The sequence below is a fragment of the Polypterus senegalus genome, chromosome 1, assembly GCF_016835505.1.
Source record: "Polypterus senegalus isolate Bchr_013 chromosome 1, ASM1683550v1, whole genome shotgun sequence".
Classification (NCBI taxonomy): Eukaryota; Metazoa; Chordata; class Cladistia; order Polypteriformes; family Polypteridae; genus Polypterus; species Polypterus senegalus.
In genome coordinates, this window is record NC_053154.1 from 87638850 (window position 1) to 87660050 (window position 21201).

The 21201-nt window shown below is 36.9% G+C and overlaps 1 protein-coding gene across 1 annotated transcript in view; it reads left to right on the top strand.

The window, feature by feature from the left end:
• The window catches only part of LOC120528781, a 42302-nt gene that overhangs the window by 12471 nt on the left and 8630 nt on the right, over window positions 1-21201 (top strand). The window contains exons 2-6 of the mRNA XM_039752915.1: window positions 3730-3918; window positions 4412-4510; window positions 7514-7570; window positions 11603-11794; window positions 15327-15446. Coding sequence (XP_039608849.1) covers window positions 3730-3918; window positions 4412-4510; window positions 7514-7570; window positions 11603-11794; window positions 15327-15446 — 657 coding nt within the window. The remainder of the gene's footprint in view (window positions 1-3729; window positions 3919-4411; window positions 4511-7513; window positions 7571-11602; window positions 11795-15326; window positions 15447-21201) is intronic.

Below are 21201 nucleotides of genomic sequence, written 5' to 3' on the forward strand. Positions count from 1 at the left end.
TATAACCTCTTTGCTCTTTTTGATATTTAAGACCAGGTTGTGGATGTCACACCATGCTATCAGGTTCTGAACCTCTTCCCTATATGCAGCAAAACTGTTGTTTGATACAAGCCGAACGACAGTCATATCATCTGCAAATTTAACAATAATGTTTGATTTGTAGATGGGTTGACAATCATGGGTAAAGAGTCTGCAGAGGCGGGGACTTAGTACACCGCCTTGTGGCACACCAGTGCTCAGGGTAAAGGTAGGGGGTGTGTGTTTGTCCAACCTGACAGATTAGGGGCAGTTCGTGAGAAAATCTAATAAACAGTTGCATATGGAGGGAGCAAGCATACATTTATGATATACATAAATATGGTATTTATTTATCTTCTAACTCATGATCTTCCTCATTTAATGTCTTGAAATCATGTGTGTACTTTATATTCAGCTTGCAGAGTGGAGTATGTTCTGTTATGTTTAGGTTAGGGCTCAACTATTTCTGTGGTCTGGTTACATGTTGGACATCACTGTTATTCACTTGATTTTTTTATACTGTTATTTTCCCTCACTCTTTTGTTGTTTTACAACAGAGATATCATATCATAGTGGCACTCGATTGGGTTATTCCAGCCCTGTATGCTGGTGTAACTGGTTGATGGTTAATGTTTGGGAAGTGCAGTTTCAAAAACTACAGCATGCATTCTCCTGTTACAAGATGTGCCTGTCTTCCTGTAAGATGTGGGCTTGGTTTCCTCCCCCACCTCCATAACCCCCATCTGTCTGTTTCTCTCTCTCTCTCACTCTCTGTGAAGAAGAGAAAAGCCAAGCAAAATGACACCTTTTATTGGCTAACTAAAAAGATTACAATATGCAAGCTTTCGAGGCAACTCAGGCCCCTTCTTCAGGCAAGATGTAATACAGAAACTGAAGTTTCCAGTGTTTATATCCACACACTAGGACAAGAAACAACAATGGTAAATTTTTGAATGAAAACTCTTAAATGTAAAAAATTAATAGGTTCATTCAGGCTAAGATTAATTTAACAGGAGATAGAAGAACAATGTATGGTCAAGATCTTTAGATAAGATAACTGTCCAATAAAGTCCTTTGAAGTTTGTGAAGTTTTTCAAAACAATGCAGATCTGTAGTCAGGTTGTCTGTGTCAGTCTGAGAGATGCAAACAGTCTTCATATCTGGCTATAAAACTCTTGTCTCTGTTCAAGCCATGCTGTAATGTATTAAATTTTAACATGAGCTTAACTTCCCATTCTTTTCTCTCTTGCTGCGTTTTGAAGTTGCCCATAAGCACTGTGACTTTAAAGTCCCTCTCACAGTGTCCATGGCTGTTGAAGTGGGCCGCTACAGGAACATCTGTGTTGCCATGTTTAATGTGGAATCTGTGTAAATTCATTCTCTGGCGGAGTGTTTGTCCAGTTTCTCCCACATAGAGTGTAGTGTCAGGACATTTCATGCAGAGAATTAGGTAGACAACATTCGATGATCTGCAGGAAAATGATCCCTTTATGTGATGTTCAAGTCGGAGTTTGGTATAATTATACGGTCTGTATTGTAGATGTGGGCACATGTTTTACATCTTTTCTGTAGGCAGGAGATGTGCCATTTTCTGTTGGTTCATTTAGGGAGCTTCGGACAATTAGTTGCTGAAGGTTTGGTGGTTGTCTGTATGCCAGGAGAGGAGGTTCAGGAAATACATTTTTTAGTGTTTGGTCGTTGTTTAGTATTGGCTGAAGTTCTTTTATAGTTTTTCGAAGTGTTTCAAGATGTGGGTTGTAGGTGACAACAAGGGGATGCGGTTCTTGTTGTCTTTGTTTTATATTCCAGAAGGTTCTCTCTGGGTATGGCAGTAGCTCTTCGTATTTGAGTGTCTGTTGTTTTGGGGTATAACCTTGTTTGATGAATTCTTGTCTGAGCTCCTGCAGTTGTTGATCCCGGTCTGTCGGGTCTGAGCAAATCTGATTGTACCGTATTGCTTGGCTAAAAATAATGGAGCCTTATATGTTTGGGGTGAAAGCTATCACTTCTTAGGTAGGTCCGTCTGTCTGTTGGTTTGTGAAAACAGAAGTTACAAGGGTGTTGTTTTCAGTTGAACTGTGGTGTCAAGGAAGCTGACTTCTGTTTCTGAGTAATTCAGCTTCAGCTTTATGTTGGGGTGAAAAGAATTGTATTCATTATGAAAATGGAGGAGGTCCTTCTCACTGGCAGTCCAGATTATGAAGATGTCATCTATGTAACGGAGATATAACATTGGTTTTAAGATGCACATTGACATGAAATCTTCCTCCAATTTTGCCATAAATAGGTTTGCATAGTGAGGTGCAAACCGACAGCCCATTGCAGTCCCCATTTGTTGCAAGTAGCAATCTTGTCCAAAAGAGAATAGATTATGTGTCAGAGTGAATTTTATCATTTCTATTACTGACTTTGTGGGTAAATCATGTTGTCCGAGGTACGTTTCACATGCCAGTATGCCATCATCATGGGGGATGTTTGTATACAGGGCCTCAACATCCATTGTGGCCAGTAAGGTTCCCTCAGGTAAGGGGCCCAAAGCAGACAGTTTTTAAGAAGTCAGTGGTGTCCTGGATGTAGCTGGTTGTATTGCGGGAGAGGTTTAAGAATGTGTTCCACCCAACCTGAAACCTTTTCTGTCAGGGAGCCAATTCCTGAGATGATGGGCCTTCCTGGGTTCCCTTCTTTGTGGATTTTAGGAAGCATGTAGAAGTAACCCATTTTGGGGTTCTCAGGAATTAAACTGTTTACCTGATCCCTGATGTCAAGAGGAAAGCTACTTACTATCTTTTTTAGTTCCTTTTTGTAGAGATCTGTTGGGTCTTCTTGCAGTTTATAATAATGCATAGTATTCGACAATTGTCTTTGTGCCTCCTGTATATAGTCTGTGAAGAAGTAATGACACTGTAGAAGCAAAGTGACCTGTGACGTCTGAATGTAAAATTGTGAACTCAAATGACTATTTAAAATGACCAAGTCAGATAAAGTAATTGCGATCAGGCAATTATGTAGTAATCGTAACAGGTCTATGTATCAGATTCACTGCTGTGTGCTCATTTTGCTGGCCACTGGATGGGCAAGTGCAAAATATAATGCCATAAATTAGCAGGTTTTATGGAGCCTGGTAGGTTTCAGGTAGGAAAAATGAAAGTAATCCATTTGAACAATTTCTTCTTTTTCTTTCAGTTGCTCCCGTTAGGGGTCACCACTGCGGACCATCTTTTTCCATATCATCCTGTCCACTGCATCTTGCTCTGTTACACCCACCACTTGCATGTCCTCATCCATAAAACTCCTCTTAGACCTTCCTCTTTTCCTCTTACCTGGCAGCTCCATCCTTAACATCCTTCTCCCAATATATCCAGCACCTCTCCTCTTCACATGTCCAAACCAACACAATCTCAATTACGTACTTATAAATAATCAATTTGAATTAATTTTGTACTTATAACGGATTCATAATTCATTCAAACTCATTAATAATCTGTTCGAATTGATTTTTTTTATTTTTACGTGAAATCTATGGGGCTCCGTAGTAGGGGTATTGATATGAGTATTAATTTGTAGCTTCTTAATATGTATTTACAACTTTTTCCACCCAACAACTAGGAAAACAGTACTTAACATGCAAATATTTAACTGTATGTGAATGAATGTATATATATATATACAAGTCAGGTATATCAATATGTTATTTTTTGTTTGCTTTTTCAGCAAGTGAAGAAAATGTCACTGTCATACGAGAAAACATCTGAACAAGTCACAATAACTTTAAAGCCTACACCAGCTGACAATGCCTGCCCCCTAATTTGCCAGCTGTGCTATTCACTGTGCTGCAGTTCATTCTGCCATGTTTCAAAAGCATTCGAGAAAATAATTAATGGAAACTTGAGTACCTTTGGGGTAAGTCCAAAATAATACTTGGACCCTTCTCTACAAGTATACTACATTATAACTCTGTCAATAGTGCATTGTTCCTAGCATCTAAAAGCCAAAAAGGACATATTTTCCAAGAACTTTAAAAATAGAATTTTTAAAGGATCCTTATCCTAATCTAATAAATACATTTTGCCATACTTCTAGGATCATTGGACCACAGAGGATTATTTTTTAGTAGTATCTGTTACTTTTGCATGAATCTTTATATTTCCCCTATGATTTTCTAGCTGCATCCAAATTTGTGCATGTTATATTAATTGGATTTTATATTGGCACAAAATGGAGTTTTGGTGGAGTGGCAGGGACTGTTGTGTGAGCGAACCCTGATGTTTTAACCATGACTGGTTTCTGTCTAATTTTCAGCTGCCAAGAATAACTCTCTGCACCAGAGAAAGCACATTCAGACAATGGACAAAGAGATGGACTCTAATGTAACTTTAACTGTGTCTTTTTACAGGCAATACAAATAATGGTTGGAATGGTGAACATTGCCTTTGGGTTAATTCTTAGAAATCAAACCCCATGGTTTGATGTGCCATATTGGGCTGGCTCTGTGGTAAGATATACTGAAAAAAGTTAAATGCATTATTTATTGACATACATAGTTATTATCCCTAGTGTAATGGGCTACAACTCAGCATTATAAAGAAAATAATATTTTGGTGTGTTACTTAGAAAAGGCAGAATTTCTGGAAAATTCTGCTACAGGTTATTGCTGATGGCTATCTACAGGACATAAATATTTACCTGTCTTGCTTAAGAGTCACCTGCTTTGAATAGTCAGACTGCTTTGACTTAGTATCTCATCTACATACAATGTGGGGATACAGAACTGTCTGCTTCCTTGGAAAATTGGTTTCTAATCAAGGACTCAAAGTAAATGTGTTTACACTATTTGTTATGCAGAGGAAATTGGCTTGCACCATTACTTTCACTGACTTGCAGACCAACCACAAGCTTTACCTGGTAGGTAACCACCCATACAATCAGATTGTGATTCAGACTATGAATGCCATGAATGTAATTACCCCGATCTACATACTGTCAAATAAATGAACCACATGCCGTGGCGCAGCGTAAGTGGCTCGATTCCCAAGAGGGGGTGCAGCGAGTGTGTACGCCTGATGAGCCCAGAATTACGGCGAAACACGTGTCGCGTACTCTGCATTATTTGACAGTAAACTATTCAACCATATGTATATACAATCCTAAGCCTAAAAGTGCAATGATTTTCTGCAATAATTTTATGTCATGTTTTTGGTCACACATTAAATATGGCTTATTTTAAAACAGACATACTGTATATAAGTTTGGAATCATTCTTTTCAGACTTTATCGAACTTTAATGTGATGTTGTTAGATTTTCAGATTCTTATTCCGTTTTTAAATTATAAACTAAAATATCAAGAAAGTAATTTGTATTTAGGTGATTTAGTTAGCTAAAGGTTGAGTTACAATGACCCATTGCATACCTCCTTAGTTTTCATGTGATTTTTCCTGTTTTTTTTTTTTAAAAAAGTTTTTTATCTATAAGAATGTCAATTAAAACGAATGGATCATTTATTTAGTCTCTTATAAATACTCATCGAGCATAGTGGACCTCAGTTTAACGAGAATACTCCAATCGGTAAGAGAGTAAATATTTTATTCTCATTTCATGATTTTTACTCCGTTAAATAATAATTAATTTTTCTTTTACATATTTAGAAAATTTCGTGACTTTGGCTGCAAGTGGGGTGGCCTACTAGGCCACAACTGAGAGTAGGGCGACAAATGCGCCAGGGGGCTTGGCACCCCTAGTAAATAAATAAAAACACTATGATATGTGAGCAGAAATAATTAGAAATGTCATGAAATTTGTTTGTGTTACTTATTTATTGATGAACATTTTAAATTATTACTCCATTTATTTATTTCAGTGATGCCAAGCTCAGCATAAAATTCACAATGAAATGAAAACTCTTATTTTTCACCAATCAAAATTGAAAAGCATCAGTGCAGTGCACCTTCAAAGTTGTAACTGTGTGGGTCTGTTGAGGATATGAGTCTGCATCTGAAGTGTCTGATGTAAATGTCTCCCTCTCCTTATATATATAATTTTATATATATAATTATATATATATATATATATATATATATATATATATATATATATATATATATATATATATATATATAAAATTAACCAACTAACTAATGGCACTATAACCGAGACCCATTGTCTCAGACAAAGCCAGGAAATACAGCTAGTAATTAAATAAATGCACACAGTAATAAGCAGCAAAAACATATTTTATGAAACATTACATTATTTATGCTCACATATCATTGTGTTTTAATTTATTAATTTGTTTATTTATTTAATTTTGTCCAAACATTTACTCAATATTCATGACATTGTGATAAGTGGCAATAAGTCAAGATATGTCTGATAATCATTAAAATAACAGGAGTTTATTTATCTATTTAGAATCTTGCTCGTTCCAATTCAGATTCATGGAAAGCCAGAGATGGTATAAGACACAATGAGGAGATAACTATGGATGTCATTTTAATCCATCACAAGACACTTTTATACACACACAAGCTCAGACATAACAAGCTAATTTAGACTTCTATCTCTGTTATGTCTTTGGGCACTAAACATGAGTATAAGCGAAAAAATCAACACGCACATAAACATGTAGACTCCATGTAGACTATGACCAGACCATGATTTAAACCTACGGTCCTAGAATTTTGAGGCTCGGATAGTGGTCTTTGTGCCCAAATCAATTCACAGAAAAGCACAACATATTTACCTATATGTCAGTCCTTTCATGTATTCATCCATATCAAATCCGTTCAATCAACATTAGGCTATGGTGACCAGAGCTTAAGTAACCAACATCAGATTAGAACCAGGAAAAAACTCTTGCCAAGAATTTCACTTTACTCTTTACATATGGCAATACCACTATTACAAGGCACATTCTTGTGCACACAACCACCTCATTCATTCATACAGTGCCATTTCAGAGTCACCTTATATTGTGAACAAATCTTTCCATAACAGTGCTTAATATAAACAAAGTTATTTGGTAAAAATACCATTTAAATTTACCTTTAAATTGTCTGAGTTAATTGTACAAAGCTTCCTCAAATGCTCAAATGAGCACCTTCTTCTTTCTCCATGTGTAGGCTTTTTTCAAGTACCGTTTTTAACATTTAACATTCGTCATTATTTTGCACAGTTTGACTATAATTTCTGAAATTAGATGCACTTCTAACCCTAATTGAAGGCATAATTACTTACATTTTATGTTTATATTTCCAATATCATTATTCTTACTGAAATGCATTTTATCAAATATGTCTACTAAAATCAAACCGCATGGGGAGGTGTGCAGTCAATTATCATCTCAAGGAGCAAGGACTATAATGATGAACTGGCACACTGTGAAATACTCTGAAATTTCTTAGTAAGATTTACCACAAACATTCATATTATGACTAGAATAAATGCCATACATCATTGTTGTCAACACTCTTATAACACTCTTTTTCTTATTACTCTTAGTTTATTGTTGTTGGATGTTTCTGCTTCTTGGTTGACAAATTCCACAGTCCTTGCATGGTAAGTTTAATATTTTAATTAGTTTTGTACTGTGTGTGCTTAATTCAAGAGAGTGCTCTCATTGTGGCTCTACCAACCAAGGATGTTGGCAATTTACTAATTATTTTTTCAGTTTTTGTCGTTAATTTATTTCTTGTTAATTATTTTGTAAAAATGTGTAACTTATTTAAGTTTATTTTATTTCCTGTTTGTAATCTTGCTTCCTAATTGAGATACATTAAGGACAATGGTCCTATTTAAACCCCACTTAACCCCCTAGTTACATTGTTGGGGCATCAATTTTGAGAGATTCTTTACCCTCCTATCTCTATCCTGTTGGCTCCTTTTCTTATAAGTTGTTGTTGTAATTCTGCCTATTAACTTACCCCAAACTGAGTGACAAACCTTAAAAATGAAAGCCAGACCTGCAGTCCACCAGCGGTCCAAACCAAAGAAGCAAACTGTCATAATTAGCTATGTATATTTTTGCTTGTATTGTGGTTTTTATGTGTGAATTATTAATTTTTAACATCATTTCATCACTGATTTGATAATTTAATGTTGTATTTTATTTATGCAAACCCATCTTGAGTTTGCTCATGTGATCATGTTCTTCAAGTTTCTGACCTCACAAAACATGAAGTTATAAATTAGTGACAATTTCTTTAACCTTAGGGCGATACAACATTTGTGTATTATTTAGTGGTAGTTAGTTTCTTATTCATGTAGGTTCTGCTTGTAGGATTGCTATTTTGGTTACAACTTGTTCCTATTTTTGACCTTTGCTTTCATTTTATCCCTTGATATTTTCCTCTCAGTTCTTATTGTCTTTCTCGTTTTGACTGCTCATTCCTCATTTTGACCACATCTTTTGGCTTCCTTTTCATCACCTGTTCACCTGGCTCACAATAATCATTGGGTACAATTATATCCTATTACACAAAGCATTATAGCGAACAAGTCCAGAACAGAATCCAAAAACTGTACCTTATTACAATACAGTATTGAGAAGTCAAAAACCAGGGAATACACAAAATAATAAAATAAAACACAAACCCAAAGAACAGGAGAACAACCTTAATGCCAAAGCCATTGCATGGGCAGTATCTTCTTAAATAGTAATGGGTAGTTCAAGGCTGCAGGGTCATTTGGCACCGTCAACCCTCTGATCCCTCTCATGGGCTCAACATACAAGACACAAAGAATATGATATAAAGGACTAAAATTAATAATATTAATAAATACAGAAAAAGTAACAAAGAAAGCAAAATAATTAAAATTTACAAACTATTAAAAATAACAAAAGAAAGTTCATATAAAAAGAAAATACAGTTGAGTCAGTGGATACAACCCTACCTGAATCATCCTCTAGGATATGCATTTAAAGTTTAGTTCTTCTCTTGGGGTTTTTCCCCTGTGTGTATTAGGCTAACCATTTGTTCTAGTACTATTTTTTGGTTTCGATGGACAGTCTTCTTACAGTCCTTCCCTATGAATCAGCGTGTTAATGATAACACTTTCTGGTTCAGTATTGATACCTGTCTCCAAGAGTGAGTAGCTTGGCCACTAGCCAGACCATATTCACTAAACACATTCTCTCTCTCTCTCCCGGAACCCTGACTTCTTTCTCCCACTAGGTATGTCTAAACATCTCCCAACTCTAGTATGTATTGACTGCAGCAGCCATTTTGAAAAGACATTAAATCAGAAGGTGGATCATAAACTAAGTGACACCCTTCACATCTTCTACAACTCTGTTATGGCCAGTGCAGTTTTCTATGATGTGGTATGCTGGGCTGGTAAAATCACTTCAAGAGAGGCCCACTGAATCAACAAGCTAATTAAAAGGGCAGGCTTAGTTAGAAAACACACTCTAGACCCCCTAGAGATAGTAGCAAAGGGGAGGATTAGAACAAAACTGTGTGCCATTATGAACAATGCGGCACATTCTCTCTCTGACACACTAACACTGAGGACTTTCAGCCAATGAATTCAGCAGAAGTTTGTCAAGAAATGCTACTGGGGCTTCTTTATATCAATGGCAATACATCTGCATAATGCCTTACTGTGACTTTGACAGCCAAGTCCAAAGTTTTACTTTCTCTTTAATTTTCTTGCTTTTTAGACATTCTAGTGTGTGTTCAGCCCACAGTGTTTATTTATTTATTTAATGTATGGGACAAATCTATCTGTCTATCTATCTATCTATCTAAAAATAACTAGTCATGGTCAAAACCAGTAAAAACAAGACTTAATAACACAGCCTAGGACATGACACAAAAATCATAAGTAGAGAATCGTAGCGAGGTTGTTTGCAACCAACAACAGTTAATAGAACCAAAGTCAAAATGTTAGAAATAAATCTTAGTCAAGGTGCATAAAAGAGTTCAAAACTGGAGATTCTTTTAAATTCTCAAACACTATAGGTATTAGGTTGTGTCCACAAACTTGGATTATGACTGTACCTTGCTGCCAACTTATAAGTTGTCTTTCTGAAGACATCACTTAGTGTGAATTTTTGGGGACATTGCCCAATATTAAAAAAGAAAATTCAGATAATTACATAGTAATGGATTCATTTTGGGTGTTGCGAATATAAATCAGAAGAGCTGCCAATCTTTCCTGCATTCTCTGTCATCTTTGTATAAGGGAAGATGGCCTTGAGACAGCAATCCACAGTGTGTCAAAATGTCAGGGTCCTCTTGGATTCAAGGAGAGAGATCATTAACCAAAGAAAACATTATGAAAAAATTATAGAAAGGTACATTGCCACCAATTGATCATGCAACTGACACAACTAGAAACAGATGTGAAATGGAAGGAGTACTGGGGACATTAAAAAAGATACTATAACAGGTCATCTAATGTAATTGTACAGCTAAAAAAAGAAGAAGCAATCTAAATTCAGAAACATAGCTAATAGACATCAACAGTTGTCATATCGATTATATCACAGAAATCAATGTCACTTGTTTGGAAACAATTCAAACACTTTTGTAAATGTTAACTGTGGCAATTCAGAGCACAGTCACAGTACAAAGAGAGACAGAATGACAACCTGCCTGTTACTACATAAAAACTGATGGCAAATGAAATCCAGAACTAGTCTGCACTTTTAAGGGTTTAGTTTTTTAATGCTCTGTATCATTAAAAACTTTATTTCTTTTTTTTAAAGTTACATTCACAAGAAAATGTAAAACTATGCTATGATAAGACTAGTATTGGAATTCGTCTTTATATAATGTATTATAATCTTCTGCCTTTCTTTGCAGGCAGCACTGGATCAATTACAGAGCAGTTAACAACATCTTTCATTGTTGCTGTAAAATGAAATGTGCTGTTTTCCTGTATGCTTCATTTTGTCCAAATAAAATACTCATTTTTAATTGTTTTTTTACCGGCTGGCAGCTTTTTGAGAGTACTGCACTCCATGGACTTCCATGGAATTTTGCTTGTTTCAATTAGAGGCATGGCAAAGACAATGGAAAAGTCAGGGGGATCAGGTACAGCCATATCCTGTATGAATGTATCTGTATGAATTTCCAGTTTACACTAACAGTAGCAGCCTTTAGTGTGCTTAATAAATAGTTATGTTTGTGTCACACTGATGTGCTGAATGTTATTATTTGTACAATGGGATGCAAAACATGAAACCTGTTTATGTCTGTTTGTAAGGCTCCATCAAAATCAGCATTCAGGCAAATGGTACCCAGTCTTTTCACCTTGTTGTCTAGTACTGTTCTCCCTACACTATACTGTATTTTTACATATTTCAATTTATTTCTCTTCACCCAAAGTGCATTTTTTCAATTTTTGGTGTATGGTCTTCTTCAAAACTCTTCAAACGTATGTGTTAAATACTGCATTTTTCTATTTGTATTGGTTTTTATTTTGCCCATGGCATACCAGGTTTATACTGTCCTGGCAATGTGTTAGTTCAGTAAAATACCTTGAGATGATTTATACTGTCAATAGTGCTATGTAAAAAAAATTAAAAACATTGATTAATTGATAACATCTTCACAGTTTATTATTTTGTTTTGTCTTGTTCAGGTTTTGCTATGTTTAATCAAAAACATCATATGTACTGGCTGTGCTGTTGCTAACATAGTTTTATTGTGCATTGAATTGCCTCGTACACCCTACTTATACTGCACAAAAAAAGATGAATATTCAAGATGGTCACACGGGAAATTTGATAATTACACCTTTGAAGTGTGTCAAAATCTTTTCCACAGTTTAAAAGTAAGTACAAAGCTAATCAATTGCATTTTGATAAGGCAATTTACATTCAAAGGTTGTTTGCTATTTAGTCAAATAATAAATTCTATATTTAACTTTTTAAGTGTTATTGCCACTGATAGAAGAAAATTCTTTTATTAATATCAGGCAATGAGATGTGTACCATGTGTAGTATGAACACTGGCTCTTTAAGAAGTGGCAAAAGGTTTCCCATGTGTATGGCATACTGTGTCTAGTATATGTCTGTCGTAATATTAACATTGTACAAAAGTAATTAACCTTCTCTACTGGTTGGTGAGAGACAGGTTGTGAGAAAAACGGAACTTGGTGTCATACTTTAGTGGTGGAAACAGACAAATATTTCAGTCTGAATAGGAAGACCTAGTAGAAAAGCAGTTTCTGTCAGGAAGACACTAATAATATTTTCTTTTTTCTCTTGTTCATCTGTTTGATCACCAGGATGCTATGTGATTGCTAGACACATAATGCATGTGCAATGGGCCCCTTGCATCTCCTCTGTTATGTCACATAAGATTGCCATAAATTGAAACTATGGTCTCTTTGAATAATTTAAAGATAATACGGCTAGCTGTGTTGTGGTATAAACTTTGAAAGAGGTTATTATTTGGATATAGAAACTGGGTACAAGACTAACTGCAAGAAAAAGAGCGAAATAAGCTTTGCTGTTTTATGAACCCAAACCTTTTTTTGGACTATATAAGGAGTATAAGACATCCATGGAACTGAGTAAATCAGTTATCACTTTTACTGATAGCTGTTGCAGTTGTTTATACCTTCCCAGTATGCTTTGACAATAACATACAAATACAGGCTCTAGTCAGAGAGAGACATGCTTTATTAGATTTAGGTACTGCGCTGGTGTATCAATATAACTTGAAAAATCATCCACTAAACCATAAAATACAAATTCAGATAATCGATTGTTAATCTATGATTTTGTGGCATTTTGATTTCTACATGGTTTTTTGTGCAATTTAATATTTCTTTTGAGCTTGTTAAGATTTTGATTATGTTATTAGCTACACAGTAACACCAAACTGTTTACTTTTTCATGATGCTTATTATCACTTTGTACCATTTGTTGGAGATGGCTTCACATTGCTACAATGTGATTGTTAGAAATTTCACACATCATCTCTTTGCGTTGACACTATATACGATGGTGACTAGAGATGAGCAAAACGAACAGTGCAAAATTTAATTTGCAGCAAAACCCAGTGTTTCACTTCACAAAAACATTTGCTACGTAAATTGTTTCATTTCCAACCAAATCGTACCATTCACAAAAAAAAAAGAAAGGAGCATTTTCATGTATTAATTCTTCAAGTGTCTGCTTGTCATTTAGCCTTTAAATAAAGGTCTCTAGTTAAATACAAAATCACCATAAGCACATATATCCTCAACCAGGATAAAGCGGTTGTTAAGTAACTGCAAAGGAGCTGGTGGAAATGACTTACCGTGGTCAGGTTGAGAAAACAAAATGATGCGCAGAATGGTGTGTTTTAGTGCACCTTCTTATGAAAATATACATCCTGACACATTTTTTAAAAACATACTGCACTCCTGCACAGTAACGAGAAGGAAAGGTATAAACAGAATTGATGTTTCCAGTGAGGAATGGATTACATCAGCTATGCAGCTGTAGAAAAAAAGTACAGGTAAATGTGAGAGTGTGAATGAAGTGTTAGGGAGCAATGTTTTTTGTTTTCTGCCCCAAAACGTTTAAGTTTTGTATTTCACAATCGCTAAATTACCTGCAAAATGTTAGTGTCAGTTTTGCGAGAATGTATGTAAGTTGAAACTTGCTGGTCTTTTCTTCTTCTTATGTACCATCTTTAATCTGAAGGTTGGCAACCACAGCTTTCCACCTTCCCTTATCCTATGCCTTTCTTTTTGCATCCCTCCATTCTATCAATGCTGACCATTATTTTATATTATTACCTCACATTCTTCTTCGTCTGGCTTTGTCTGTTCTTCCTACTGTAACTAATTGAGCCTTTGTCCTATTTGAACCCCTCAACATATGTCATGTGAATCTCATTGTTCTCATCTTATCCTCCACCATACTCTTTTCTGTACCCTTCCTCAATATAACTTCTTCATTTGTTACCTTCTCTGTCAAGTTAATTTTCATTATCCTTCAGTAGCACCAAATCTCAAAGCTTCTGAGCTTCTTACTAATTCTTAACAAAAAAGCCCATGTATCATGACCAAAATTTGAAACTGGAAAGATATATCTTCTTAGCAATTTCTTTTTAAGGTTATTGTTCACATTTTTTCTTTACATTTCAAGAAGCTCTTCTTTGCTTTACCTTTTCTTGTTATTAATTCATTCTAGCAATTCCCTGGCTCTGTAATCCAGCTTCCAAATTATTTATATTTCTTCACCTTCTCTAATTGTTTAAGTTTATCTGTGATATTCTCTTCCAGCTATTCAGTTTTTTAGATTTTGTTTTTTTTGGTATCCATGTCATTTCCATACTCCTTACATACTTTGTAGATCCCTCCTACCATCTTCTGCAAATTCTGTATTCTTGATACCAGAATTCCAATGTTATCTACATAATGCATGTTTGTAATCTCCTCTCCATTTATCTTTGTCCCACCTTTTGCCTCTAATGCAGCTTTTATCAGGAATACATTATATATGTTAAAAATATATGTTAAACATATTAGTGATAGTATGTATCCTTGGCTGCGGTGGGTTGGCGCCCTGCCCGGGATTGGTTCCTGCCTTGCGCCCTGTGATGGCTGGGATTGGCTCCAGCAGACCCCCGTGACCCTGTGTTCGGATTCAACGGGTTGGAAAATGGATGGATGGATGTATCCTTAGTTAACTGTTCCCTTAATTTCTACTTCCTGCTTCTTCTGAATCTGGCCTCCTATTTGTTTTCTGTGTCCAGTAAAAACTGGCTATAATTCTTTGCTTGTGACTTGACATACCTATTTTGTCCAGTATTTATATCAGTTTCTGATGTTTCATTCTAACAAAAGCTTTAACATAATTAAAGAAGCACATGCATATATTTTTCTTTTTATGTAAGCAAAAAATGGAGGCTGCTGGATCAAAACAAACTAAAATTCAGTTGAAAAAAGTGAGGGTTTTATGTTTTCAATCATATCTATGCAATTGTCGTAACTCTAATTCACCATATCCCAAGACCCAGTTGTAAATTAAACTGTGTAGGGTTAATTAAAAGTCTTTAGATAATTCGACTGTTTCTTTTTTTACTGTGTATACTTGTATATGATCAGTTATCCTGTACAGAGAAGAAGTAGTACTTACTTAAATGACTTTTTGTTGTTGTTCTCACAGGTGTAGTAGTCTTGACTCTACAGCGTTGTTCTGTTTTACCGCCTCCATTGCCTCTCTCCTTACTGCATGTTAATCTAGGAAGACTACTATGGCTCAAGAATTTCATTGAATTCTTATTAGAATAAAAGAATTTTCAATCTTGAAAACTGGATTAATTCATTACAGATGGAGTGATCTATTATTTTAATATTTTAACAGGATTTTTTACTTGGAATAAAGATACTCTATATAGGTTTTGGAACTCTTCATCTCTGCATTACCATCAGTATTGTAGTTCTAACCATAAAGGCTCTGTGTAAATACAGAAACTGTAATAAGGTAAGAGCATCTTAACTTAAAATGTTTTAATGGTCACTTGCTAAGCTGCAGTTTGTATGATCTACAAAGAGTATTTTCAGATATGCTTCTTTCAAACCACTTTATGATCCTGTCCAAGAGGAGACATTAGCCCATATGCAGGCACAGTGAAAAATACCCATATTCTTTCACACCGCGGAAATTTAATTACAAATATCCTAACATACACTGTACAACTGCTAAAGTTACCACTACAGCTTTGAAATATGGTAGTTGTGGCCAGGTAAAGAAATGAGAGCTCAAGACAGAGAAAAAGATTTTGGCACTCCAACCAGGTTGTCCCTTTTATTCATCAAAAAAAAAAAGAACAGAAACAGCACTTGTTGGTGTGTGCCCCTTCAGTGGGGAGTTGGAAGTCACCCAACATAGAGTGTTGTTGGGTCTTTATTGGAGCTCTGTCTTTTGGGTTGCTCTGGTCAAAAAGCAACACCTTCTTCCGGGATGCCTTTGTTCATATGGCGCTTGGACTGGAAGGGCCAGGGCTAAATTCCTTCACTAGGTGGCTTCTCTGCACTCCGTCTCAGTGGTTTATCACATACCTTGACTGAGCCTGCAAGGAGGACCTCCGATGCGTATGCCTGACATAATATACTGGAGTACAAGGACACAGAAGGAATATGCCATCTCCAGATGAAGCTATACATGTTACTGTTATTCAGAACAGTTACAAATTCTGTAATTTATTAAGTGTCAATGGCATATTTTGATTAATTTTGTTTCACCAGAAATTAAAATAAGGAGCACTGTATAAAGCATATGGGTATGTCATTCAAACGTATTTAATAGTAAGTTAAACTAAAGCTGTCAGCTTCAATTAACATGCATAAAGTCACATAACCTTTTAAAAAACACCCTACTGGTAGTAAATATAATAAGGTTCAGCTCATTGGGAATTGAACCCAAAGATAGTAATAAGATATAAAAAACAATTCAAAATGTCATTGCTAATGATTTGATCAATGGCCACAAGCATCCATTCTATCAGTTTTTTCTTTTAGCAATAATAAACTGTCACTCTCTAAAGTGACAAATTTTGTTATGCTCGAAGCTGACATACAAAACTTATCTATATGTCATGTTGCTTATCGTCCACCTTTAGCAATCTATACCATCAAGGTCCTGTAACAACTAATCAATTGTCATGAATTTCAGTTTGTGAATTCATTAATCAATATCTATTACACATTTCCTAGGAATCTTACACCACAGATACCTTGAAAGAAAGAAATTTAATTGACACTTAATTCTTAATTTACAATGTTATAAAATTAATTCTGGCAGTTGACACTGCATGCCCTCCTATGCATACAGATATTCTAAACGTGCCTTTCATTTGGCAAAGAGGAGTTGCCATCTCTGTTTCAGTGAGAGGCTGATTGCAATTAACACAAACAGGCTTACAAGTATACAGATTTTACATCTTATAAATAATTGTTTATGCATTTTCATTTATTCATGAGGTCAAAGTTGCTAGACAATTAGATTTTGTCAACAAATCTCAACATACAATCCACTAGTTGTGAAGTATTAAGTCCTACATAAACTCTAATGCAGGTGTAATTTGTGAATGACTTACCTTTACTGAATTTTGTCTCTGAGACAATAAAATTTAAGTTCAGTTCAGTTTATTTTTTATCTTTGCTAAATTAAGGTGCAGAGTGCTGTGACTAGTTCTCAGGTAAAAGGCAATTACAAACAGAGAAACTCAAAGACAAAGTCAGACACAGCCCCAGTACTGGAGACCTCGGCCAACTGGCTGCCTATTATAATGAAGTCTGTGCTGAGCCAGCTAATCTAAAGACAAAATCTTTCCATCCATTGATTCCAAAACTCCCAGTATCTCAGATAGCTTTTCCAAGGGTAAGAAAACAGATTAGAAGTAGAGCAGTGGTACCATTTGGAACAGCAGGATACCAAAGTGAGTTTAAATTATTCTTTCCTAATAAAATTTATGAAACTTTTTTAAAATGTATGTTTTACTATTATATTCAGACTATCCCTTCAAATTTTCCAAATGTTCCAAAAGCTGTCCTAGCCTGTGGTAATGGTGGGGACAAGCTCCCACCATCTATAAATACTCCCATGGGGTGCATCTCATAAAGCCTCTGACAACTAAGTCCAACTCCTGGCCTTCATATGTGGCTTAATTTCTAAGCCCATTTCAAATAACAGGAGAAGGGGCAACGTCATTCTACTGGTGACATAACCAGTTGCCTCAGACAAATGGGGCTTGTATCTGTTTGAGAGGACCACTCATCTAGGTAAACGAAAACTCTGATTTCAAACCTCGGCTGCCTTTTGGCTATACCCATTTATGGTAATGGCTTCGGTAGTTAAGCCTGAGGAAAATTCCGGAGTCAAAGTCTTTATGGCAGCTGGATGTAAATGTTGAACCTTCTTCCAGCAACTCCTATGGCCAAGCCAACTCCAAATGTAAGTTTTTGCATTCCTTTGGATTTAGTTGGCACCGCAAAAGGGGGACCCTGTTGTTTGGGCAGCACAAGGCCCTCATATACTGTTGCCCAGGCCTGCGCTGTGGAGAGGTCACTCCAGTTTCACCTCACGCTGTGCACACGACACGGAAGACAGCAGTTACAGATGTCTCTGCTAAATTAGCATACAGCTGGATGGCACGGGCTGTCTTCGACATTGGAAGAGATCTTCGCGTCCCATTGGTCAACTGCATGTTCACATAGCAGCACTGCAGGAAACAAAGATACCAGACAGTGGATCCCTGGATGAAGAACATTATACCATTTTCTGGCAGGGGAAAGGTGTCAAGGAAACCAGGGAAGGAGGAGTTGGTTTTGCTGTCAAGAACACCCTGCTCTGCATGACTGAATCTCCAACGGGTGAGAGAGAATCTGCTCTCATTGTACACCTCTTCACATCAGCAGGTATTGTAAAGCTTGTGTGCCTCGATGCAACACTCTAAAAGCCACATCTGAAGTCAAAGGCTAGTTCTATGAATGCCTAGATAGCATTGTTAATAGAATCCCAGTGTCAGAGCACATTTACCTCTTGGGAGATTTCAATGCTAGGGTGACTGCAGATCGAGAATCCTGGCCAAACATGTTAGGTCTTCATGGGATAGGAAAAATGAATGAGACTGTCTAGAGGTTACTTGAGTTCTGATGCCATCACAGTCTTTGTGTCACAAATGCTTTTTTCTGAGCAAGGCTTGTTGTAAAGATTTCTGGAGACACCAAAGGTTAAAGCAATGGCACCAGCTGGACTTGGTCATCACCAGACATGACTTCCTAAACAACGTATGCAATACCAGAATTTACCACAGTGCAGACTGTGATACTGACCACTCCCTGAATATCTCAAAGGTAAAGCCCAAACTAAAGAAATTCCATCTTTCCAAGAAGTAATGTCAACCAAGAATTAATATCAGCAAGACTGTCTACACAGTGTGGCAAAGGCGCTATATAGGAGTCGACCCGACACAGACTGACAACGGAGGCACGTTTAAAATAAACAAAAAGATTTTATTTTTTCTTCACCTGTGGGGCATGTCTTCCCCGTAATTCCCACAGGCACAATACAGTGCTAAAACAACACACAAAGTAAATTACCCCAAACCACACTCTTTTTCCTCCTCCACTCTTCCCAGGCAGCTTTGTCTTTGTCTTTGTCTTTGTCCTCGTCCTGTCCTGGTCCTGACTCTGGTGTCTAGAGTAGTGGCTGGAGGCTCCTTTTATAGCACCTCTGGAATTGCTGCAGGTGCTTGTTGACCTACTTCAGGCTGCACTTCCGGGTGTGGCTGCAGTCCAGCCCACATGGGCTCATTAGACCCTGCAGCTTCCCCTGGTGGTGGCCATGGAGCCCAACAGGGATGAGCTCCAATGTTATACCATTGTGGCCCCGATGCAACCCAGGGGGGCTGCCCCTAAGTTTTCCGTGGAATGTAGGGTGTAGCCCATGGGTGTTCCCCTGGATCTAGTGCCAAAGGGGCGTCCCAACCGGGTATGGGACACGGCCACCCACCTGCCACAACAGATAAAAACAAGGAGTTAATAGAGATGCTTGAAAAGTGCCTGGCTAGTGGCCAACAGCAGTGCACAGAAGCAAGATGGTATTTCCTCCCAAACACCATCTACAGTGTTGCCGTCATGACTTATGCAAAGAAAGAGCACCAGAATGCAGACTAGCTTGAGGCTGGCATATTGGTGTTAGAGCCAGTCATTGACACTAAGCAAAATGTGCTTATCACTAACAAAAGTGACATAATCCAGCAAAATCTACAGAAACTGAAACATGCCTGTCGCAAGATTTAACAAACTGTACGTCACTGCACAAATGACTACTGGCTTCAACTGTCAGGCAATACTCAGCATGAATCAGTCACTGTCTTTTTTATGGCAATTAGTCCACAAATTCCCAAGTTCCCAAAACATATGGCCTCAGATCAGATGTCACAACTACAGCATCTATCACTAATGCACTTATGAGTATCCTTGGTTTTGAAAAACACAAACAAAAATAAAAATAATATTGCCACTTCTAATGCAATGCTCCTCTTTGGAAATTGGTGTGACCATCTTCATCATGAAAACCTTGACCTTTACCGACTCCAGTCCATAAGCACTCCCATATTTAAAGAGGAGCTTCTGCTAGAGCAGAAGTATTCATCTCAGCTGTGCCTCATTTTATTTTCATGATCTAATTTAAAATTCATTAAAGTTACCGTATTTACAGTATACAGTATACTTCTACAGGAGTTATGCTGGCATATGCCCAAATGAAAATTAATGTAGAAACATTCTAAATGTCATACAATCTGCAACACAAGCCTTTTCATTGTCTGTGATGGACTGGTGCCTCGTCCAGAGAAGCTCCCTGTCTTGCTCTTGATGTTTCTGGTGTAGACTAAGGCTCCCTATGACCTTGGAGTGAACCGATAAGAGCATAAGAAACTAGATGGTTCAGGTGCTCCTTCCATTTTTTCAAATTAACATTTCAATAAACTACCCCTTTTCTCTAAATTCATGTCTATGAATTAAACAAATTTGTATACTATTGCCTTAATCAACTTCTTGATAAAATAGCTTATTTAGAGTCATGTAGTCTTGTTCAACCATCATTGCTTAGTGTGATTATGACCTTAGTCTTATTTTAGTACCATCAATTGTCTGAAATGGATAAACCTAATTACTTACTTACTGAATTACTACCTTACAATGTCATACCTTTTACTTTTTGCACTTACCACTCTCAGGCTTTGTAGCTTCACCTCAGCATCTGTCTCAATGGCACTGTAATCTTAAGATAATTTCATATTTCAATCGTGGAAAACATTTCTCAAAATCCACAAGGTGCAATACAAGTTCTAACCATTTTATTCTTTATATATTGCTGCTTAGTTTTAGTTTTCTGAAGAAGATTCTCTACATACAGTATCTTCCATCCATCCATTATCCAAACTACAGGGTCATGGGGGTCTCCTGGAGCCAATCCCAGCCAAGCAAACCCCGGGCAGGGCGCCAGCCCACCACAGGGCACACACACACACACACACTAGGGACAATTTAGAATAACCAATGTACCTAACCTGCATGTCTTTGGACTGTGGGAGGAAACCGGAGTACTTGGAGGAAACCCATGCAGACAGGGGGAGAACATGCAAACTCCACAAGGGAGGACTCGGGAAGCGAACCCGGGTCTCCTAACTGCGAGGCAGCAGCACTACCCACTGTGCCACCTCTACATA